General features: G+C 40.5%; 1 protein-coding gene across 3 annotated transcripts; it reads right to left on the reverse strand.

The window, feature by feature from the left end:
• Positions 1 to 1,493: 1,493 nt before the first annotated feature.
• Positions 1,494 to 12,636, reverse strand: LOC124264853 (protein mono-ADP-ribosyltransferase PARP14-like). 3 transcript variants are annotated; one of them, XM_046699635.1, is made up of 11 exons: positions 11,631 to 12,636; positions 10,454 to 10,551; positions 9,967 to 10,183; positions 7,258 to 7,381; positions 6,608 to 6,829; positions 6,240 to 6,324; positions 5,779 to 5,981; positions 4,073 to 4,484; positions 2,916 to 3,058; positions 2,153 to 2,342; positions 1,494 to 1,841 (listed from the first exon to the last, which is right to left on the reverse strand). In XM_046699635.1, the coding sequence occupies exons 5-11, from the start codon at positions 6,812 to 6,814 to the stop codon at positions 1,693 to 1,695; spliced, it is 1,389 nt and encodes a 462-aa protein (XP_046555591.1). In that variant the 5' UTR covers positions 6,815 to 6,829; positions 7,258 to 7,381; positions 9,967 to 10,183; positions 10,454 to 10,551; positions 11,631 to 12,636; the 3' UTR covers positions 1,494 to 1,692. The 3 variants fall into 3 exon arrangements, with proteins under 3 accessions (XP_046555591.1, XP_046555590.1, XP_046555592.1); XM_046699634.1 differs by lacking the exon at positions 7,258 to 7,381; XM_046699636.1 differs by lacking the exons at positions 9,967 to 10,183; positions 10,454 to 10,551; positions 11,631 to 12,636 and having other exon boundaries at positions 7,258 to 9,470.
• Positions 12,637 to 25,923: the final 13,287 nt, after the last annotated feature.

Consider the following 25,923-nt stretch of genomic DNA (forward strand, 5'->3'; position numbering starts at 1 on the left):
AACGTGGCAAGCCTAACTTTACTTTGAAAGTTTTGGGGATTACGTACCCTCTCAGGAGGACAATAATTTTACGCTACTTCAACCCCCTTTCAGGATACAGCCACTAACAATCTAAGTTGAAAAAATCTGAACTACCAATTATAAAACCTCATCTATTTACAAAACATATATCAAAATTCATTTAACAAGTCTATCTCTTTTAAAAAATCAATGATTAAATGATAATTAACATTACTAAAAAGGTCCTTTACTGAATAAATACAAGAAGCATGTTCATACATACTCATCAAGTATCCATGCTTAAAGCAGTGTCCATTATAAAATTCTATACAATAAGCTTTAGTCTTATGAATCACTATCACTTGTAAATGATGCCGGGTTTTCGTGAAGAAGATGAGCGTACTGTGCCACACTGGAAGGCAGCACTGATGGTAGGTCAAACTGCTGATGCTCTTATACAGATCAGTTTCGACATTCTTGATATATGTTCAGATAGTCTGGATAAGCTTGAGTATCATTTGTAGGTGATAATATATTCTGGATAAACTGGGGTAAATCATTGACAGATGACAATTTACTATGACCAAAATGTAGGGGATAGTGGGAAAACGGATCTGATCCATATCAACTTGGGAGTTGGTGGTGAGATTAATGGCTATGATGGTTGGTGTGATGAGGGGGCGCTGGGGTAGCCCAGTGGTAAAAGAGTTCGCTCGTCTTTCCGAAGACCTGGGTTCGATTCCCTTTGTTCCTCTTTGTTGACAGCTATTGTATTTGACACTCATAGATAGATCTTAATTAAGCAGCGCTGTAACGTGATAACAATTGGTGGTAGCGAAGCTCATATAATCTGATTCCTGCTGTAACAATCACCACTATGAATCCACCCCATAACAATCATGCTGTACGTCCTTGACGTCCGCTCATTCGAACGTCACCAAACTCGGTGCCATCGATCATGGAAGTCGAAAGTTAACATCGATTCATTAAAAACATCTCCGCGCTCACGTTCAATACACCAAGGACGTATGGTCACTTATAGCATACCTGCAGAACACACTGAAAACCTCGCATGGTCAGTACTGTAACTAGGTATTCCTGAGAGGGTGACTTAATGAACAAATCAGTATGTATCAGCTACCAACAGACTCACAATGGTAAATCTGGCATATCGCCCCTTACACGCACTCTCTGAGGTCAGGCGCTTGATGACAGTAACCATGTCTAGTTTGAGAGTGAGTTTTTTGTCAGAAATGACTCAAATAGATAACTTGAATAGGTAAATATTCCTGCAATTTCACTTCAAAGCAAAATATCCCTATTTTGTGCATAATATATTCTCATGGAAATGAATAAGGCAACACATGAAAGTAGACATGTTCCTTTATTTATTTCCAGAATTTCACCCATTGTGCAAAACATACCTTGTGAAGAAACCTGAAAAGAATAAAGGAACACTTGTACTTTCATGTGTTCCCTTATTCGTTATATATATATATATAATATACTGGATAATGTTGGGCGTCACTGACATGGTATTTTAGATATGCTGGGGGTATCAGTTGTAGGTGATAAGATATTCTGGATATGCTTGGGCATCATGGAAAATGATGAACATGACGGGAGCTTCGGTGTTATCCACCACCGAATCATAGAATGTTTGATTCTCCGAATCTATCATCGGTGGAACATTCATTTCATTCGTCCCTTACAGTAATTTCCCGTGAGGACTCGGGCCTGGAACATGTGCTTGTGACCCTGACTGTCTGGCTCAGAATACTTGTCCTTGTCAGAGACAGAAGCGCTGACTGCAAAGTACACACCCTTTCCGAATGCGGTCGCTGAAAATTAATTGAAAACAACGTCTATGATATTCAGGGCACCTTTAAAACGTTCATTCAAATATTTCAAAATAAGAAGAGGTCCCTGTGTTTTCTGGAAAACACCTTTTGTCTTTGTATATGCATAATTCATAATACCGACACATACAGTAAAAGTTGTCAATATGAAGATTCGGGATACGATAACTCACTTTATTCCATGGAGGCACCTCGTGCAACACCCAGGGGTTGCAGGCAATCAATTATAAATAAACATCACCACCAAAGAATAGTGCAACCAATACATGTGGAATATATTGATAGGGACTTACCATTCTTTCCACTATAGCTGCGATTGAAACCATTCTTTGCTATACACGGAATTGCATCCATGCTTGTACCGTGCCAGAGTACGCGTTCAGTATTGACTTCTGCAGCTGGATTCTGTTGTTGTTGTTTTTCTAGATGTTGTCTCTTTATCACATAAAGTTTCCATAACCACTGAGCCTGAATCCGCTTTATCTGAAAACAACTGATAATATAACTTTGACGAAAAACACCTGTACAAAACGCCCTCAAACTAAGCTTTATTACGGGGGATGGCTGAAATGTTCTGATTCTAACTATCACGGACTTCAACAAAACAAACTTAAAGGTCCACAGGTTTCTTCAAATGATGGTGGCGTGTCCGCATCCTAGTTGAGCAGAATCCATCCTCCATTTTCACAGGAGAGATTTAATGTAATTATTTTTTGCACATTGCAAGCCAGACAGCCAGTTCTGACTTCAAGATTGGAAAGTGGAGGAAAATTAAACGGTGACGCCATGGCGTTAACAGAATTGAGAAGAGGTGTAATTTCTTGATCCTTTTCTTGAGCTTCACACGTTTAACCCTGTTATTCGCAATCGAGTTACCTCAGCAATGTAGCCTTTTAGTGGTCTTTAACAGTGAGACCTACGGGTTAGTCGTCTGCCAGCAGTCGAAAGAAGTTTTGTAGTCTTCGGGGTAAGAGGGGTTAGATGACAAATGAAAAGGGATGGTATTAAGAGTGAAAGGCACCCTATGTGTGAAGTACATTGTATTAAATGTAGTACCTTGAGGATTGTTATTTGTCTTCCGACACTGTTTGAAAATGCCTCCTCAACTTTCCTGTATTCGCTCGTTTTCTTCTTGAGTTCAATCATTTCACATTCTGTGTCCACTGGAGACCAGTACGAAGGTGTTTCAAATATTGTCCCTGTGAAGCCAAAACGAAAATGCTTGTTAAGTGATGGTACATGCATCCAACCCATGCAAAACATATATAACGTCCGTGCAAATGAGCCTTCAGTCTTAAACCAGCAGCCAAACTATAATGGGATCTGCACACACATTATAATTAGAAACAGCCTCATGAATTAAAAACAAGGCAAACGTGAAACAAATACATTCATGAAAAGTACACATTAATGTGATCAGTTGGCAATTGTTTGTTGTTTAACACCCCACAGTATTTCAGCTAATGGCGTGTATACCAGACAATCCTGTGACTGACACCAGGATCATCTGTCTACTCAACAGTAATACCAAATAATACATCTACCACGTCGCCAGCCTGACCACCTGGTGCCACCAATGATTTTCACTGGTCCATTCATATGATTCCCACAGCTACAGAGTCTTGCAAAAAGTATTCGGACACATGACGTAATTTCCATAGGCTTAAGTTTTATTTCAGTGCAGCATAAATAATTTTCATGAAGTGAGTTCAGGATGGATCTTTGTAAAATTTGACAGGCAAATTTGAAATCATCTCTGCTCTGCACACGTAATTTCAGTTCATTTTCCGACCACTATTTAACTAATGACATCACATTTATGAACCTGCGTATGGTTCCACAATGCGCAATCCCTTAGGCCGCCATGTTAGAGGAGTTCAAGACACTGTACATATGTTGATTAATTGTTGCCATTCGATAAATAAGCAACGGAAACAGAAATGGTGTGATTGTAGGTAAGATGATTCCTCACAAATATGCAAAATTTGACGTAGATCTTACGAAAATTAAACTCATGAAAATTATTTAGGCTACACTAAATTAACATGTAAGTCTTTGTAAATTACGTCAAGTGGCGAATACTTTTTGCACGACTCTGTATTTTGCACTTGAATTTGTTTCTGAAGAAGAGTCAAGACTGGGTAGTCTTTTGCAATGGCATTCTATATTAATACTCCCAACCTGATGTATGTATTATGACTGAAACCTTTTACCTTCTGTTAAATCTTTCCTGATGACACGAACCCGATCTTCCTGATTATTCCGATCGATTTCTTCCATTTTCTTAAAATCAAGAACATACTCGTTGCCATCGATGACTGGTAGGTAGAGAAAATCCTTCTTGGCCATATAGGCTTTTTCAATCTTTTGGTTGATGAATTTATCATAATGAGAAATCGCACCTGTGCCTGACACATGAGTGTATTCCCACCTCACGTAGGACGAGATGAGTTTGGCCTTTTCATCCCGTTGTTTTTGTAAAAGGATGTCGTTACATGTGGTGTGAACTGAGACCATGGCATCCATCACGTCCGATTTCAGACCTTCTAGTTTAACTTCGCCAGTCATGGGGTCGAAGTCAACAGAAATTGAGTGCTTTAAACTCAGTTTCCGAATTTTATCCTGCTGCAAGGAAAGAACAGATCCGATAAAATGAACACAGACAACCAAGCTAATATAAGAAGTGTTTCGTATATATTGAGGCCATAATCATATATTTAGTGAAACAGTATAATGTTTCCAAGAGAAACTATTTTTAATATCATTGCTTCAGTAAAGACCATTTCGTCACGACGGGCTGAAACATTGTCGATCTGACGTTAGGTATTAACTCACTCACTAATGACCAATACTGTTATTTACAGAGCACATCCAAATAGTGTTGTCAAAGTCGTTCAAAATCACCGTAACAAGAACAATAATCACTTCATATGTAGTGAATGAGTGTGTTTAGTTTTACGCCGCACTCAGAAATATTCCAGCTATATGGCGGCGGTCTGTAAAAAATCGAGTCTGGACCAGACAATCCAGTGATCATCAGCATGAGCATCGATCTGCGCAAGTGGGAACCGATTACATGTGGCAACCTAAGTCAGCGAGCCTGACCACCCGAACCCTTTACCTTCTGTTAAGTCTTTCCTGATGACACGAACCCGATCTTCCGGATGTGTCGCCTATTACGACAATCATGGGTTACTGAAGATTCATTCTAACCCGGACCTTCACGGGTATTACGCATGGACCACTCTGACCAAATTTCAGATAATTGAGGTCATGGATGTTAGCCGTAGGGGGATGGATATATTTGGATGAAACTTATGCGATAGTTCACCTTTTTACAATTTTGAACATGTTGCCAAAGATATTCTGTCACAAAAAGGTTATGATTTTAAGGCAAATATTATCAATAAATCAATATATTCAATGAAATGAAGTCTGAAGGAGAATTATCAAGTTGTTTTAAGACCATTACACATCTTCTTACTTGCATAGTTAATAGAGACCCTGTGTCGGTATGATGAGTTGATTACAATGTAGTATACAGTTATACAATTTTCGGGCGGTGAGGTTGCCTAGTGGTTAAAGCGTTGGCTCGTCACGCCGAAGACCCGGGTTCGAATCCCCACATGGGTACAATGTGTGAGGCCAATTTCTGGTGCCCGCCGCGATGTTGCTGGAATATTGCTAAAAGCGGCGTAAAATCAAACTCAGTCAGTATACAATTTTCATTATATTAATGCTAACGGACCTTCTCTCCCTCCCCATAGCCATAAAATTTAATGCAGATACTGATTGCAGGCCAAGCAGCGAGAGAGAGAGAGAGAGAGAGAGAGAGACAGAGAGAGAGAGAGAGAGAGAGAGAGAGAGAGAGAGTAATCGATATTGCAGGACATCTAAGATTATGATCTATATACCCTACCTGTCGTTGATTCATAGTTTTCAAACTGTCATATGAATTACATTGTGTTGTAATAGCTTCTTTACAAAACGTGTCCAACAGTCTGGAAGCTGTTTCCACATGACGGATGTCATCGGAGGACACGTGAAGAGTAACCTGTCTTGCCAGTTGTGATGGCTGTGACCCAGTTGTCTCCCTTGTAGCTCCTTCCATGGCATCAATATCTGGAGGAGGATAGGATTGGGTAAAATTCCATTCTGGACATACAATATTTTTAAATATGCATACTAACTGTCGCTTCCGTAACATACTTGTTTCAGCATTACTCAAGACTATAATTGATCCGTCAAGATGAGGATCCTTCATCTATCATCAAGATGGTTCCATTAAAAGTTTACAAAAGGAGATTCATCCCTGACGTTTAAGTCAGCAATACAGTTTAAACCCATAAGCATGTAAACGTAAAGGTGGCGGATTCTTACCAAAGACTCTGTTGTTTCTGCGGGTGTTGAAAGAGATTCTCCTCTTCATTTCTTCGTCGGTTTTTTCTTTCACGCGTTGGAAAGCCTGAGGCACATAAAGGATTCCTTTACAATTTGGGGAAACTACAATAATTAATCACGGTGATATTGAGTGAGTTTGAAACGTTTGTAGTTTAACAAACGAATTTGTAGCGTAACAAGTGAATGAAGATAATCGTATTGAAATAACGCAAAGCAAACATTACAATCCTTAGTGTACCTAAAATAAAATAAAAATATCTGTATCCATGTTCTTGGTCGCTTTACCGACAATGATTTAGTTAGTGATTGGCAGATAGAAAGTGTATCACAGGGATTTGAAAACGTACCTCAAATATCGTAGCATCATCATTATGCACCACAATGTTCACTTTCTCAAGAGGAGATTCAGGGTTGTTTTGGTGAAACTGTTGAGCAGTTTCTATCATGGTTTGGGCAACTACGTCCTTTGGGTACCCCAGGTTTCCAGTACCGAGAGCTGGAAAAGCAATGGTCTTGTGTGCGTCCTGGGAAGCTCTCTGGAGACAGTCTAACATCACTTTCCGAAGGACCTAAATGAAGAAGTCCAGAACACAAATGGTAAAAAAAACTAATATCAGGACATTTGTAAGAACCGTTGACTCTTTCTTGAGAAACCCACGTCTGATATCCCCCCCTCCCCCTCACCCGCCAATGTACGTAACATGGGTAACATACATGCACTTTAGTACCGGCCATCTGGGTAAGATATTCGTTTCGTACTGGGATCCTACAATTCGTAAGATTTTATCTGTACAAGTTTTTGGAACCACACATGCGCAGTGTGTGTATACCTCGTCATGTGGTTATGCCACCAAAGTAGAATACATTCAAGAGATGCCCGCTGTCGTGTTTTGTTGTGACACCATGCCACCATGCTAGCCATTACATGATATTCCCCTGAGACTTCAACGCATGAGAATGAAATTTCAGATCAATGATGCAGATGTAGAGTTCACACCTTGGAAGAATGTTCCTGTAGCAGACATTTCACAGAATCTTCGTCAAACAAAGACGACCTGTCTGTTGATTAAGAGTCATATGCGCACATGGTAACAAGCAGCCTACCAGTATCTGACAAGAAGCTGTAAGAGATCAGAAAAGAAAAGAAATTAGTGGGGATGGTCAACATTTGATGCTTGCGAAGATAATCATGAATGGATGGCGTAAGAATTTGATTATCCAAGCAGTATCAAGCAATTGAGGTATGGATGGAATTATCTGCAAGGGTGATAAAATTGTCATTCCAATTTCCATGAGAAAGGAGCTGTTAGAGAGGATACATACAGGCCATATGGGAATTGTCAAGTGCAAGGAGAGAGTGCAAGGTATGATAGCTGACATTGAGAGAACTGTTGAGAATGGTGGCACAGGATGAAACAGTGCAAGGAACCGATGATACCCAGTGAAATTCCTAAGTTACCATGGCAGTTCGTAGCAACTGTTTTGTTCCAGTTGAATGGACTTGACTATCTTCTGGTAGTTGATTACTACAGTCGATATATAGAGATTGCTTTACTGTCAAACACAAATTCAAAGACTGTCATTACTCACATGAAGTCGATGTTTGCATGGCATGGTGTACCAGGCGGAAGTGATAATGGGCCGCAGTATGCATCAGTGGAATTCAGAGACTTTGTACATATTACCTCCTCACTCTTGTATCCTCAAGCAAATGGTCTAGCTGAAAAATCTGTACAGACCGTGAAACGACTACTGCTTAAAGCTAAGCTAAGTGGCGATGATCCTTATTGGTCTCTACTTCATATCGAATCACTCCATTTAGTGACATGGGATCTCCTGCCCAACAGTCATCCAGATTTACTAAAACCAAAGGTCATCAGCTGTGAAAGTGTGCACAGGGAATGGTGGATTCTAAAATGCGTCAAAAGCATTACTATGACAGATGTTCACATCCAAGGGCTGCACTAAATGGACATGACAGTGTGAGAGTGAGACAAGGAAAGGATTGACACCAGGTGTCGGGACAGGTTACGCCAACACACCTCGTTCATACTCTGCATCTCCACGAATGAGATTCTCTCCAGTGTACCAGGAGATCATCTGGCTTCTAAAGGCAACAATAGTCCAGCTGAGCAAAACCCATGTAGAGACTACATCTCCACAGTCTGAGGTTACGCCTGTGGTCCTAGTGAACCATCCACAACCAATTGCCTACCCATCATCGAGAAGTCGGGCAATCTTTAAGCCATTAAAACTTTGAATGACTCAAAACTGTAGCAGTATACCCGCAGGAACGTTTTATCATTGAAACATTGAAATGACTTTTATTTGTTTATGACAATGTTTAATAGTCAGCTGCTTTAATCCATAACAGAATGGACAATAACATAACAATATTTTCTTTTGTTGGTTAGTGTTTTGAGCTTATAAAAAAGAGGGGATGTAAGATATTCTTTTCGTACTTGCATCCTACTTATGATAGCAACGGTTCGTAAGATTTGTCCTGTGTATATCTCGCCATTGGTTATGCCGTCATTAGAATACATTCATAAGATGCCCACTATCGTGTTTTGCTGTGACACCATGACAGCGCAATACAAAACAATCTGGATGTGTTTCTATCATAAATAGTGTGGTTAAAGATTATATGTCATATCGAAAACTGGACTACAGAGAACCTCAAAGGTAACACGACGTACTCTGAGGCAACGTCAAAAGAAATGTTTGGTCCTGACTTCGACTATGCTGTAAAGACAAATCTGTTTCCACAACGTTTTTCTCTACTGGTAGCATCGGAATCACTGAACTTCTACACAGCAGTTGTAATTCAAAATCAACAACTAGACTTTCTAGTTCATCGATCACTCGATTGTCTGGTTTCTTCACAGACTGCAACCACATGACAGGAGCACTGCCGTGTGGCGTCTCGCTATAAATGCTTACATTTGGAACCAAAGTGTGTGAATGGCGGATGGTTTCTGTAGGGCTACCTGGTACAGTCACTGATTTCCGGTGGTCCATTCTTCTTATTTTTGAACAGCTGTTTTACCCTTTACGGAATCTACTTTTGAGGATAGTCAAAACTGGATATTCGTTTTCACTGACGTTATATAAATGAATACGCTTTCGGCATCAGCAGATATATGTTCACAGGTTCGAAATCTAACCAAGAATTTTACTTATCAAATGTTAAAGATGTGTACCTATACATACATTTCACATTCACCATTTTTTTTCGTGTACGCACGATAGGTTACAAAGCTTCATATTTAGATAGTATTGAGGGCTTGTCAAGCCTTTTTAGCAACAATCATGTGTAAGCCCGGGCTGTTTTTTCTTATGGTAGCTACGCCCCTGGAAGTGAGTGTGTGTACATGTATGCGTTGCCTGGAACTCGATCAGTATGAATATATGCTACTAATTGACTGACTGACTGAGTTTGGTTTTACGCCGCTTTTAGCAATATTCCAGCAACATCACGGCGGGGGACACCAGAAATGGGCTTCACGCATTGTACCAATGTGGGGATTCGAACCCGGGTCTTCGGCGTGACGAGCCTACGCTTTAACCACTAGGCTACCCCACCGCCCCGCTACTAATTGAAATACATACAGTAAGATGTAGGTAACTTGTATTTAGGTAACAATATAAATAGCCAAGGCACCAGGCACCTATACGTTATTAATAAGTTACATTATTCGCATACCCGTTCCATTTCTTCCTTCCATGTTGGGAGGCAGGCGTGGTACACGTCCTTACACTTGAGTTTTCCCCCCGCCAGTGATGGCGAATTCTCCGGGTTTAATTCCGTTGGGGTCACATTCTTGTTGTATGTCCTCTCCTCCAGCTTCAAGGATGGAGCTGGACACAGAACCGTTCCTAAGTTGAAGATCCCATGGAGCGCTGTTCACTATGACGTCGGTCTATTGTAAAATAGAATGAAAGGTGTTTATCACAAATGAATGTTCTACATATATCAGTATATGAAATAAGCGAAAAATGGATTTAACCAGACCAAACACTACGTTATGGTGAATTTACTCAGATGTATGGAATGTTTTGCCAGGCCATCGGGCTGGCTAGCTGTAAATTTAGACCGTTCTTCAGAAACCTAGCCCTTCTGGGGCGGTCGGACGGGCCTTATTTCACATACTGCATTTATACGAGAAATAATGCACATGAACACTTGTTACCTGTTGCTTCGTAATATCTTCATCTATGATGACTATTTCAAATGGTGCACTTGATTCAGCGCCCGCGTCGGAAGGTACATTGTCACTTGGAGAACGTCCTACAGTGTAACATCATACATTTAGGTTGTGCATTCCAAAATATAGATAACACTGAGACACACTATTATTGTCGACAGAAATTATAGCGGGATGAATGCTTGCAATTCAGAACGTAATTTATGGTGTTTACGTGTAGAACACCTGGGAATAATCAATCTGCCCAAATAGATTCCATTGGACATAAAGCGCAAAGCATTGGTGGAAAACACACAAATTGATCCCTGAAAGAGTGATGACACCAGATGTTCAAACAACTGTTATAACTGATATGAATGTGTTCTTTATAGCATTGTGGTTCTTACACACCTCGCCAGGCCGAATTCGTGTTTCAATGTTTTGTTCTCCCTTCTCCAGCTGTGCTTGAGAACAAGGTGTTGTAAATTGTTATTCAATATCTCATTCCTGATAATAGTTTTGACCATTTAAATAGATCCATGTTAGGAAAGTATTTTGTAATAATTATCATAGATGTTTTTGTCAAGTTCAAACGCAATCACAGGGTGGTGAGGTAGTTCCAGAGGTTAAAGCGTTCGCTCGTCACACCGAATGTCCGGGTTCGGATTATATACGATGGGTACAATGTGTGCAGCCCATTTTTGGCGTCCTCCGCCGTGATATTGCCACTTCACCCACTCGCTCAGAGGATCAAACTGCGTGTAATGCTGAAGTTTATAGGACCGCCTCCGTGGTGTAGTGGTTAGAGCGTCCGCCCGGAGAGCGGAAGGTCGCGGGTTCCATCCCTGACCGCGCGTCATACCAAAATATGGTACTTGTTGGTCCCTGCCTGGCGCTCGGCATGAATGGGTGCAACAAGGGCTGGTCGGCTTGGAGTCAGTATAATGTGTGTCTGAGAGGGGTATTCATGCTTCATTGCGGCATGGTATCTCAGTAGGCTAGCACTATAAAACCAGCTTCAGTCTCTAAGTGCCTGCCACACATACGACATACACAGGCATGCACGTCGTCATATGAGCGAAATATACTCTCAAGCACGACGTTAAACCCAACTTCATCACCTCATCACCTGAAGTTTGTAACTCGTAACTCATTCAACAACCCGACACCTTCATGTGCTTACCTTCGTCCTGCGTAATACAGGTGTGGTGAATGCTTGAACCAGTGTGCGATCGTCAATACCAGGAACAGATCTCGTCATAACCGAAACGTCCATGGGCTTCACCTGGTACTCTATGTCGCACCTCTCATTGTCAGCAATGCGTTGTATCTGCGCGCCTCCTTTCTCTGGACAAAAGTAATTTTGACAATTTCTGGTCTGTTAAACATGTAACACTTGTACACTCATCGCCTCGGAAAGTGTTTTCTTTTCAGCTTTTGTTTGACATTTTTCACCCCATTTTTAGTTCCTTTCAATAAATATCTTGGTGAGTCTTCCCTGAATGTCTACAGAATATGATCTGGCTAAATTGTTCATGTTACTACGCATATACGTAGCGAGGAAACGATAGTATCTGATGCTGAACTGGATAGAGTCCCCATATAACAGAGTTGTTTTTGATGATCGTTTCCAAGTGTTTTGTCACGTCTTCAATAACGTCGTCCGTGGCAGCAACGACAACATGAGATCTGGTCTTGTCCTACAGTGATCTCAAAACGTCCCCGGTGCAGTCCAGTCAGGGCACAACAGCTTCTTCCATTTTGCAGATTCAACCAATGGGACAGATTCGGGGTCATGAGATTTATGACCCGCTTCTTCAGACTATGTGTGAGCATTTCAGATATACGTCTCGAGTCATCCTCGACGGGCTGTACACGTTAACCTCGTCGTTTCCTTGTCTCAAAAATCCCTTTTACGCATTTTAGCTTCTTCTCAATAATATTCCCGTTACGGATCTCTTCTGAACAAGTTTGAACTCTTCCAGGCAAGAGCGACAAACGCTTCTCTCTGAACGGAAGCATCGTATCCTCCAGATCTTTACAAGCCGGGATCCACGTCACACATAGCCCCTGAAAATATTATTGCCTCTTGGGAAACCAACTCTGTTTTCAGATTTGGATATTTCTGTGGACATCAACCTTTCAAAATCCACTCTCTTCAGTAAACGCAACTGCCACAAAATACCCGTCTTGACTACCGTGGTAGGCTCTGTCCTATATATGTAATTCGTCCGTTGCTTTTTCTTTGATAGCGTGCAGCACTTGCATCAAAGGTTCTTGTGATGATCTTGTGACCGACCACAACTAGGCGCCTCCCGCTCAGGATGAATGTGTAAAACTGCTTCATCCCTGTTAGACATTTGCCGGTCGTCAATGGCTGTAACTACGTCTCTCCAAATTTCCTTAGGGGATATATCCACTCGCCCAGTGCTAAGTGAACTAAAGAACTCTTTCACACAGACTTCTTCGTACCTCAGCTTCCAGTTGTCGGCCTCTGTGCTCTTTGCATTAAGAACGTCTTTGGTAAGGCAAGACGTTAGGATAACAGATGATTCTGAATCAAACTCGAACGTTGCATAAAATGCCCCATGCAGCTGCCTCTGAAAATCCGACAGAGTCCTCTCAGAAGCTTTAAGCGAAACGCATCTTTGTGGATCTAGGTCTTGAGAGGAAAATGGGCATGGTGAAGCCTAACCATTCGGGGTAGAGAGGACGTAAGTGAATGTCACACCTCCTATCTTGTGGAGTCTGTTCAAAAGGTCAGGCTTCACTGAAATACAATAACGTTAAGTTGTAGTGATGTAACCTTTGAACTGAGTAATTGTATGTAGACATTATGACATAGAGAAGGGATTATGTCTTTTGTTTTGATATTTCCGGAAACCAAGGATACATAAACACTACCACTATATGGATATATCGAATCTGATGCAGATACATGAGCAACGATACAAAACCTACTGCATACAAAGGCCAAATCAGAAAAATATGAGAACTGATTGTCCCCTTTAAAGGATTAACCCACTTGAACCAGAAATGAACTGGGCCGTAAACCGGTGCCTCACCTGTTTCATATTTTAGATGTTTTCGCAGAGATTCACAAATCGCAAACGTTATCAACAAAAGAATATGAACATAAATTACCCTGAACCCACAAACAACCACACGTCTCATGTACATAAGTATTCTGATATCACCCCAGATCGATTTGCGTCATGTGGTGATATTTAGGGAGGTTCAATATATTTTACCATTAATAAGAGTAAGTGAGTGATTTGGGTTAACATACTCTATTAACGTTATGCCAGTTATGAGTCATATCCAAAGCTTGCAATTCCCGCGCTTCCTCATTCTCCAAAGTCACAACCATTGATTTCCAACATTCGTGACCAACTCATGTTATTCCAGGAGTAAGTCGAATACCGACTCGCGCCCTCTCGAAGAGATTCATATTGGCGTGTGAACACCAGGACTACTTAAAATACGAACGACAACTCTATTCCTATTTAATTCCAACGGTAATAAACATTACTGAAGCACTCGAAAATTGCTGCTTTTAAAGATTTCTAAACTGTTTTAAACAATAATCATAATGATGATTTGTTGAAAACATTTCCAATAGAAATTATTACCAGCTGTTCGCCTTATACTCTTCACAATGCACATTTTTTTACAACGGCTTCAGAATAACAAATGGGGATTTCCCCTTAAATAGTTAATTAAAATAACAATTTACTTCAGCTGTAATATACGAAGCTCCTGAAGGGACATTTGCGTATGCAAAACAAACAACAACACATAATCTCTTAATAATGAGTCATAATCTCGTCATAAGGACTTATTATCCCGTCATAATGACTTTAAAGCTCGTTATAACGACCTATAATTCGTAGTCATAAGTCCTAAAATATGCAAAGATTATCTCAAACTGAAAAATCCTTGCATTATTTAATGCAGGCGGTGTTTACCAGTTTTCTGAATCTTGCTGCCATATCCGTGGTAGAATTTAAAATGAATACGCTGAAAAGAATTCTACAAACATCAGACTAAAATACCATAAGTGAAGTGAAATATTAGCATAGTGTCGAAGTTTAAAGATTATTAGTTAATTATTATAAATATATTGAATTGAAACTTGTAGCTACTCGTATTTATCACATTCCCATAGATTGTCGGAAGGACAACGTAAAATCTCAACCAAAAACGGTGTAAGATCGCCAGAAAACACACATAATCGTGGAAACGTGAGAGCCCTTTATATGTGAACAAAACTTACGTGTCTGTATTTAAATCTCTCACCATTCATGGCATTATAGTTATTTAAAAAATGGAATTAGCTTATACTGATTCTATAAGCTAGGTACGCAAAACAAAACCGTATGATCGTTATGATAGGAAGGATATCTCCATCAGAACTGACGTGGACTATGGTGATACGAGTTACCTCCCTTTATCCCTATGTCGATTTACTGGTTTATCCCTTTACTCGGGCGGACTTACTTTGAGATTTTACGTGCGCTTTCTGACATTTTGGGTAATGTAATTATTAATAACTTCCAGTTTCAAATCAATAATATTTATATAAAACTAATAAGGTTTTAAACTTAACCACTGTGCTTACATTGAACTTTGCTTGGGACATTTTTTAGTGTGACGTTTGTATGGTTCTTCAGTTCTTTCTTAACAGCGTAATCATTTTAAATTCCTCAGACACTTGGATTTGACACCCGTCTGCATAAAATGATGAAAAGACTCCACAAATTCTTAAGTTTGAGATATTTTTTGTGCATCATTTTTAGGACTTATTACAGTTGAAGGGGAGGAAGCAGCCCAGTGGTAACATAGTTCGCTCCTCACGCCGAAAACCCGGGTTCGATTCCCTCGACATTGATACGACATGTGAAGACCATTTCTGGTGTCCCCCGTCGTGGTATTGCTATCATATATTGCTAAAGGCGTAAAACCCATCTCACTCACTCACTTTTACAGCTGAAACAAAATGTTAATTGGCTATTCAAGGTATCTCAAATGGCAAACCTATAATATTTTACCACGTAGCCTAGCACAGGACAAACTGCACCTGCAGGGTCCGGAACAAGTGGACCACCATACCCAATTAGTAATTAGCTATATCAGTGAAGCAGTTCTAACGACAACCCCTGCTTCATTCCTCATATCACCAAAGCCTGTGCAGTTGCCGTGGACCTTTGAAGATCGTTATAACTGATCTTCAGCTTAACCCACGCTTGTCGTAAGAAGCGGAATAACAACAGGATTTGGCGGTCAGGCTTCGCTCAGTCAGACACATGTCATAGTATCCCAAGACGCGTAGATCAGCTTCCTTGATGTCAGTCATTTGGTTATCTTGTCCCGGATTAGCTTCATGGCAGACTGACCAGCCAAACATCGTGAACAAGCGGTTACCGCTAATGGTGTGACGCATCAGCCGTACGCATTTACTACAGCCTATCCAAACCGACCCTCAGATATATAGTGTACCACCGACGACAATGTACGAATCACTACCCAGCCCGGTAATTATCATTTACGTGCACAGCCGATTCTGACTGTCATCGCCGTCCCCAGCTGAGTACGAGCAGTTACATCTCTTTGAAATGTACCGAAGGCTATCTCCTCATCTCGTTTATGCGTAATAATCGTCATGGCAGTGCATCTCTCACTGCCATTTCTTGAAATACAGCTTCAGAGCTCTTTCAGTAACTGAGGTGTGGATACAGGATGCCTTTGATCACCGAATGATCGTCCATAGTTCCTTTCAACACAGGAAATGAAAGTCGTAAGAAATGGTGTGGTGGAATAGGGCGACTTGGACCAGGAACCGGTCTATTTGCGCCCAGCAACATTTATTGCAGCTGAACTGTCATACATATATATGTATGCAAAGATAAAAAGTATAAAAGCGTATGTGCGCGCGTGCATGTGGCGTGGAATGTGAATGTGTAAGTATGAATGCGCATGCGTATGTTGTATATATAGTATGTGGCGTAACCCACTCAATCCGCTGGGTGAAGAGGGGACTGCTATGAAACAGTCATTTGTACGAAGCTAGTTAAGCATCTGGCCATGTGTGGATATGGTCATGCGTGACCGGTTCCGTAGAAATTGCCGTGTGTCGAGATGTCGCCGTCACCACACCCAGGGACTCTACGTGATCGACATTCTCAGATTGCTTATGAACATATAACTGGTCGTGTAAAGCGCTATTGAACGGACTTTTGTAACTCGCTAAGGTCCTGATAGATATTAGTATCGCCAGCCTTTATCAGGTATTCATGCGTCATATGCATGCGTACAAGTCTTCAGCATATTATCCTTCATAGTAAGGTGCTACCATGCATAGTCACGTAGAGACTGCAGGCGCTTTATTATAACTATACCCGGCCATACTACCATGTGCAATATGCGTGTACATATATGTAATGAACGATCTATAATGTGCTATGCAGAAGCAGTATTGATTGGTATATCAATGTTCCGAGTCTAAATTACAGCGTACTTGTATTAACGTACACATTCAAGAGGGGCAAGTGGTGTGTTGCAGGGCAACTTGGGATTCGAACAAATAAATCCGCGATTGAAATTCGTGTCCTTTTATTTGTGATGTTCTTTACCATCATAAACTAGGAATCTGGCTAAAATGATGCACATCTGGAGGATTTTGCGGGTGAGCATACGTATGTATAGGCTGTAAAAATGCATGCGCATGCATGCATGTATGTATGTATGTGCATGTATGTATGCATGTGCGTATGTATGTATGGCGTATGTATATGTGTGCGTGCGTGCGTGCGTGTGTGTGCGCGTGTGCGTATGCGCGTGCATGCATGTAACGTATAAAACGCGTATGTATGTGCGTGCATGCGTATGTTGTATATATCTATGTATGTATGTATGTATGTATGCGTGCGTGCATATATATGGGAATGTGTGTATGTATGTGTGTGTATGTATGAGTCTCGTGCATGCGTGTGCGTGTGTGTACGTATGCATGTATGTATGTATGATGTATTTATATCCATCCATACATGCATTTGCTGCATGTGCATGTATGTATGTGCGTGCGTGAATGTATGTGAATCTGTGTATGTATGTATGTGCGCGTGTGTATGTATGTATGTAACAGCCAACATTGAATACAAAATCGTATGTTACATGTTCAAGTCCAAAACACAAACGACTTTACCAGATTAATCTGATTTCACGCATCGCCATTATGAAGTTATTTCTGCAACGTCTTTCTATAACATCTCTATAGATATTCCCGTGCGCAAAGCGACGTACAATATTATTGTATACCATGTATTTAAAGGCTACACCATCGGAAACCGTAAGAAACCGAAAGTTGATTTGGGAGTCACTCCATTTTCCAAGCTTCGTCCCGGTTCTTGGTGGCTGCATGGATCAATACCTGGACGTACAGTCTGTCCCAACTGATAGAGTTAGTTTAGATTTCTTAGTTTTAGCGCTGGGCATAGTCGTAGTTAATCGTTAATGAATGGCACTTTACGTGATAAATCCTTTGTAGCGCTAGGGTGCCGGAAAATCTTAGGCCCAGCTATGAACACATTTTATACAGAATGATGTTGTGATGTGTAGCCTTAGTTGGGGCGCTTTCGGTAACGAGTATTTAAACTTCATTTACTGGCCTTGATGTCTATTGTCATCGTGGTTTCCTGGCTAAATGGTGTTGCGCAAAATTGATAAGAGTAAAAGCTTGAGTAATTGTCTGAAATTGTCTGAACGACGCATTTAAAATGGGTTGATGCCTGCCACAAACAAGTATTCTTGCATCTTTGATTTCACATGCTCTGATAAAGAAGTTTGCACCAGGTGAATGAGTGCAATTTGGGCACTTCAGAAAAGGAAAAATGTCGCTACATTGTTTAATTGCAAATTCTGCAACCTGGGTTACCTGTCGAATTAAGAACTGATAATGCAGTAATATTTTACGTATATTCGGCCCCAGTAATGCATGGTATGACATTCATCGTATAAATCGTAATCGTATTGCATAATCGACTCTGCCTTTCGACGTAGACGTAATGTATTCATTCTATACACAAAGTGCATTCTCAAAGCTTTTAAACATCATTACCCCCTCGTCACATGATCAACGTGTACTCGATGCTCAGTCTCCAACTGCCAGGGGAAGATATAGTAACCAAGACTGCCGGTGAGCTAGACGGTTACTAGTTACAGTATCATCTCATCCCACCGGGTACCCACTAACTGCTGGGTGAAGAGGGGACTATTATGAAAACAGTCATTTCCAGATAGCTAAGGCAAGACCGCCATGTGATATGTATTGAGGGGCAGCAGGACCGAACTCGTGGTGAAATCTGTCAGGTGTCGAGATGTCACCGTCACCACAACTCCAGGGACTCTACGTGACTTTACATTCTCAGATTGCTTATGAACATATAACTGGTCTTATTGCTATTTAACGGTTTTTAACCATAAGTGTCCTGATAGATATTAGCATCACTGCTTTATCAGGGTATTCATGCGTGTCATATGTAATGCGTGTCTCGGTAGTATATTATCCTCCTCATAGTAAGGTGCTACCATGCATAGCCTAGGAGATCTGTATGCGTTTTATATACTATACTCCATTATATCATGATGTATAAATATGTGTGCAGGTGTGTACATATATGTATAAATGATCTATAATGTTGTGTTAGTGGAGGAAGTAGTATTGATTGTATATCAATGTTCCGAGTCTAAATACAGTACTTGTATATATTCATACATATGGTCATGAGGGGCAGGGAAGGCAGGCAACTTGGGATTCAACAAGTAAACTATGATTGAAATTCGTGTCTTTTTACTTGTGATGTTCTTACTCATCATAAACTAGAGAATTATTAAAATGACTTACATCTGAGGATTGTAATGGGCGAATATGTCCCGAGCATATCATTCTTCTAGTTTAACTCCGATACCCAAGAGAATATATTGACAGAACATTTCCAACTACGCCGAGAATGCTTCCAACTCTAGACTGAAATTGAGCATTGTTCGTGGCTTCATTAGGATGTATTTAAAAAACCCAACAACCTTTTGTAGATATGAATAAACAATTTGCCATTTAAAAAGTGGCCAAATAAAAACAGGGTATAGTTGGGATTATGTCCATAGAGATCTCTATTTCTAGGATTAAATGTACTTTGTGATTAACGTGGCTGATTCCTCTGAATGCCATCGCACCATGTTACACAGCAGCAACAAACACAAACGACTTACCTGACAATCGATTCCCACAGCACGACAATCCTACTGTAACTTATGTATACTGTAATACGAGTCACACATACATCTGGGTCAGTCTCAGATTCTCAACGTTGTACATGTCCATCTTTCAGCACGGTAGTGTAAAATCGAAACAATTCATTATGTCAGTAGTCCATCCAATGTCAGGCTGTGCTGAGTGTGTAGCAGGAACCAATGCACGCATGTATATGTACAAATATACTGGCCTCACAAGATGTAACAAAGAAAGTAGGTTTAGGAAATCTTCTGGTCTCCAATGGCACACCTCTTCCTGGAAGAAATGAGCAGCAAATAAAAGGCCAAAGGTAGCATTTTATGGACTCTGATTTAATATACACCGCCATTCTATAATCTAGCGCCTTATCGCAAGCTGGCTGGCATAATATACATTGTATACTCATCATTTAAAGTATACAATAAGATTTGAAAGAAACCGAAAGTAGATTTGGGAGTTACCCATTTTCCAAGCCAAATCCTGTTCTCGGAAGGCATGGATCAATACTCAGGACATACAGTCTGTCCAACTGTACGGTTTCAGGCCTAGATTTTCGAAGCTCTCTTTAGCGCTAAGGATCAAAATGTTCTCGTCACGATATGGCTGAAATATTGCCGATGTGACGTTAAATATTAACTCACTTCACTCATCTTAGCGCCAAGATAGTCGTAAAGTTAATGTTAATGAATGGCACTTTACGACTATCTTTAGCACTAAGAGAGCTTCGTATATCTAGGCCCCGGCTATGAACACATTTCTTATATGAATGATGTTCTGATGTATTTAAACTTCATTACTGCCTTGATGTTCTGTCACTGTGTTTCCATAAATGTGGTGTTGAAAGGTAAAATTGATAAGAGTAAAAAGTTTATAATTATCTGAAATTGTCTGAACACGCATTTAGGTTATGCTTGCTCACAAAATGCAGTTTTGCATTTTGATTTCATATGTTTGATAAAGAAGTTTGCACCAGGGTGAATGCATAAATTTCGGCACTTCAGAAAAGAAAAATGTTTACATTGTTAATCGTAAATTCCGCAAACCTCGGTAACCTGTCGGTCTAAGAACTGATAATGCAGTAAATATGTATATTCATGTCTGTGTAGTAATGGTATGACTCAATGTATAATCAGGAATCGGTATAATCGACTCTGGCTTTTGGCAGAGATGTAATGTGTATAATACATTGGCCTCTATACACAAAGTGCATTCTCAAAAGCTTTAACATCATTACCCCTCGTCACATGATCAACGTGTACTCGATGTTCAGTCTCAACTGCCAGGGGAAGATATAACTAAGACTGCCGTGAGGCTAGGACGGTTAACAGTTACATTATCATCTCATCCCACCGGGCACCCACTAACTGCTGGGTGAAGAGGGGCATATTATGAAAACAGTCATTTGTATAACCAAAGTGAGACCACATGTGTGATATGTATTATGGGGCAGGACCGAACTCGTAGAAATTGCCAGGTGTCGAGATGTCACCGTCACCACAACCAGGGACTCGTTTTACGTGATCGATTTACATTCCCAGATTGCTTATGAACATATAACTGGTCTTGTTGCTATATTTAACGGACTTTGTAACTATTAAGTGTCCTGATAGATATTAGTATCACAGCTTTATCAGGTATTCATGCGTGTCATATGCATGCGTGTCTTCAGTATATTATCCTCCTCATAGTAAGGTTAACACCATGCATAGCCTAGGAGATCTGTATGCGTTTTACATACTATACCCATTATATGATCATGTGAGCAATATGTGTGCAGTTGTGAACATATATGTATAATGATCTATAATGTTATGAAGAAGTAGTATTGATTGTATATCAATGTTGCGAGTCTAATACAGTGTACTTGTATATTCATACATATTCATGAGGGGCAGTGGTGTGCTGCAGGCAACTTGGGATTCAACTATGATTGAAATTCGTGTCTTTTACTTGTGATGTTCTTACTCATCATAAACTAGAGAATCATTAAAATGATGTACATCTGAAGATTGTTATGGGCGAATATGTCCCGAGCATATCATTCTTCTAGTTTAACTCCGATACCTAAGAGAATATATTGACAGAACAGCGAATGGGACTTCTCCCAGAAACGCTGCCTAGTCGAACCCACCAAGAACTTTCCAGAGAATGTGGAGACCCCATAACACTGCAGCCTTCAGATTACGCGAGGCACACTCCTGATCTGCGCCAAGAGATCAGGAGGTACCAAACCAAGGGCACCGAGAACAATGGCCCTGGGGAGCCTGGACGACAGTGTACTTGGGATGAAAGCGAAACTTTTTCATGCGGGGTCCGCCATATTTAGCATTTTCGCTTTCCTGAATCTTGCCAGTCACATATGCTTTCCAAAGGAACTGCAACTGCAAATGATATTTATAAATAGATTTATTTGGAGTCAAAGCCACAGGCATGGCGAAGAAGCAGCGAGACATACCATAATTTTTGTAAGATGGGATGTTTGTGCCATGGATGGGCATCCACTGACAAGGTGTTGACAGTCTCGGAAGTAAATTCATTTGCAAAAAGTCGACATTTTGGCTATTATCATTTTATTATGATATATTACAAAACATGTAATTTGCAGAGTCCGATTCCCATTTAAGACAATCTGCACATGTAGAGTAGAGGTTCATGTGTCACAAACCCTTTCTAATATGTTATCTGAAAAACACAATTTAATAAGCACTGTTAAAATTCAAATTACTTGTTTGCAGATTATTTGAATTTGTCCAGCCTCCCGCACCTCTCAAAAGCTGTTTCCTTGTTGGTACATTGATGCTATTCTGATTTGGTGTAATACAAGCCCAAAACATATAAAACCTTTGAAAAAGAGGTTTGTTGAATGTTTAAAGGTTGCCCTGTTCTCAGCTAGTCGTGTGATTCAAGGTATCTGCAGGGAGGGTGTTGTTGCAGATGTGCAGGTTTCTGTTCACCTTCGCGTGGATCTCATGCAATGTGTTATTCCTGAAAACCTAATGATGTGCAGTATTTCCTTTGTCTGACAGATTGAGCGTGTACAGACCAAGTTCCTGTGGCAGCAGTATGTTGCGAAGAAACAACAGTTGGACTCACAGAACCCAGGTCATCAGAATGAGACTGTGTTGTGGCTTGGCACTGCTGTAGACGCCATTCCCAGTATCTGCAAAGATGGCTTTAACCGCAGCTACTGTGGAAAGAATGGTAAGTTCCATCTTGGTGGTGATTCGCGACATGATTAAGCTACATATGCTTTATTCTCACCTCTCCTGGATACGCCGAAGACCCGGGTTCGAATCCCCACATGGGTACAATGTGTGAAGCCCATTTCTGGTGTCCCCCGCCGTGATGTTGCTGGAATATTGCTAAAAGCGGCGTAAAACCAAACTCAGTCAGTCAGTCTCCTGGATACAAGCTTCAGATGAGCTTCATGTGAAACAGGGGCGGTGGGGTATCCTAATGGTTAAAGCGTTGGCTCATCACACTGACGACCCGGGTTAGAATCTCCACATGGGCACAATTTGTGAAGCCCATTTATGGTGTCCCCCGCAGTGATATTGCTGGAATAAAAGCGGCGTAAAAGCCAACTAACTCACTCATGTGGAACAAAGTCTGTAGTCCTTCCCCCATCCAAATTTCTGTCCATCTACCTGTTACTGACTGGAACATGTTCTTAGCATATCATGAATTTAAGACATGAAACACCTGGACAGTGCAGAAACTTTACATGGATGAAAGCAGTGAATGAGTGTGGGTTTACGTCACTTTAGCAATATCACTGTAGGGGGCATCAGAAATGGAATGATAGCAGCAGTGGCCTCTCAAAAACTTGCTGACGGTGTTAATTATGCCTGGATTTACGCTTGTTTCCGTTTGTCCATAGTCATCACTACTTTTGACTTCTGAGCATCCAGCTCTCTTATCTTGTCAATTTTGTTGTTATTCCCATGGCCATTCCTGTTTGTCTGTCTGCTTGTCTGTCTGTCTGTCTGTCTGTCTGTCTGTCTGTCTGACTGTCCGTCCATCCTTCCGTTTGTGATCATTTCGTTTCCGGAGTATAACTCAAAAACACTTGTTAGAAATATCTTGTTAGAAATATTGATAGTTATATCAAACATATCCTGAAGTGATGCCTTTTGCTATTAGCGGATTAACAAGGAGGAGAGTTCTATGGATATACAAGCTGATAACGGTGTTAGTAGCTACACCGAAACGCCGTTCATATTATATTTAAAAAGTTGTATATCATATAACTCTCCTCCTTGTTCATCACACCAACTTCAAAATGCCACTCAAAGAAGTTATTTGCAGATTTATGGAATTGATTTTTTTCATGATTTCCATGGCAACGATTTGGTTTTATCCTCAAAAGAGGTTGGGTGTATTTTGTTTGCGGGGATCAACTTAAAATCATGAGACACATTTCATCCAAGCTGGATACATGTACAGTACAACCAGAAATTATTGAGAATTTAAAGATTATAAAAACAATTTTTCACTCATTACTCACGTATTATATAGTGAATGTTAGCAGAACATAACTCCAGATTCAAAGACAGGTGAACATTTAGTATTTTGTCAAGTCACCATGGGCAGCAATGCAGGTTTCAATGCGGCGGGGCGTACTACTGATCAAAGAAGTAAGAAAGTCGTCGTCCATGCTGTCCCAATATCGGACCACCTCTTCTTTTATTTCAGCAATATTTGTCAGATTTTTCTTATTGACACTTTCCTTCATAAGTCCCCAAACATTTTCTATTCGATTTAGGTCAGGGCTATAGCTTGGCCAATCTAAAAATGTCATATTTTGGGTCCGAAACCAGGCCTGTGAATGCTTTGAACGATGTTTTGGGTCGTTGTCCTGCTGGAAAATCAAAACATTTCCATAGAGCACGTGAGCAGATGGAAATATATGTCCTTCGATAATATCTGTGTACCGCTCACTGTTCATATTCCCTTCAAATACACAGAGGGGCGTTGCCCCTAACACAGATATGCCACCCCACACGTTAAATTTCGGACTGTACTTTGGGCGCTGATACAAAGGTTTTTCAAATTGTTTGGTCCAGAGTTTCAGTGTATTAGGAAACAGCCACACAGAACTTTCATCTAAGAAAATCACATTGTCCCAGTTAAAATTTCTATGCTGTAAGCACCAGTTCAACCTTCGCTCCTTTTGTTCAGGATCCATGATCGGTGATGGAATTCCTCGACTTTTCTGCCATGCAGCTCAGTTCTAATTGAAAGTTCCCTTACAGACAGCCACAGTTCCTCTATCAATCATATCCAGCCTTAAGTTTTTTAAACTCCTTCGTTTGTTTTAGAAACAAGAATACCAAGCCCCTCCTGTCACCGACAGTCAATATTCTGTGCCTACCTGCACCTCCCTGGTGCTCAATGCCATATCCATTTGCAATATTTTTCAAAACACGATAAACTGTGGACAAAGGGATGCCCGTTCTACTTGAAATCACTTTAGCTGATCTGATGTCCTTGTTATAATACTCTAAAATCAACTTCCTCTTCTCTAAATCATCCATACTGAGGATCACTGAACATGACGTCTGCTAGCAAGTAAACAAAGGGGGATAACTCTTCACAAACTAATGAAAAAGGATTAACGGAGTTGTCTCTTGAATGAAAGCAAGCACTTGATAGCTGGTCAAGGTTGTTTATACTAGAAATCCAATTAAACATATTCCTAAAATTCTCAATAATTTCTGGTCATACTTTATTAATCAAGGGCTGCAGTGGTGCCTTTTGCTATTCAGGCATTGAGAAAATAAATTTGTTTCCTGTTTCCATGGCAACAAGTTTGACTTTGACTCTGTTCATAGTGGTGTTTGTCCGCACCATGTCTCTAGAACTAATCGGTATTCTTTCATGAAACTGTGCGCACACAAAGACCAGGTTTGTCAAATGGTGCCTTGTGCAACTTGGTTGTTACAAATTAATGGCAGTAAGTATGATTTTGACTGTGTTCGTAGTATTGTGTTTGTCAGGACCATATCTTGAAAGAGTTGTAAGTATTCTTCCATGAAACTGTGTACAAACAAAAACTGCTGCCTTTTGCTGTGAAAGGTTTTTGAAATTTGTATTTTGTCTTTGCCTTTTATATAGGTGTGGACTTGACGACATAGAAGTACAAAGTTATGAATTCCTGTTCCAAAAAATTGTTTTGATAGCTCAA

Source organism: Haliotis rubra, unplaced genomic scaffold (genome assembly GCF_003918875.1).
Source record: "Haliotis rubra isolate DU_JTF1 unplaced genomic scaffold, ASM391887v1 Scf949, whole genome shotgun sequence".
Classification (NCBI taxonomy): Eukaryota; Metazoa; Mollusca; class Gastropoda; order Lepetellida; family Haliotidae; genus Haliotis; species Haliotis rubra.

What these genes read in the sequence shown, in the direction of transcription:
- LOC124264853 (XM_046699634.1), bottom strand. An exon ending in ATGATGCTACGATATTTGAG is followed by an intron (nt 6,325 to 6,607) that starts GTACGTTTTCAA and finishes TATGTGCCTCAG; the next exon opens with GCTTTCCAACGCGTGAAAGA. An exon ending in CAGAAACAACAGAGTCTTTG is followed by an intron (nt 5,982 to 6,239) that starts GTAAGAATCCGC and finishes ATCCTCCTCCAG; the next exon opens with ATATTGATGCCATGGAAGGA.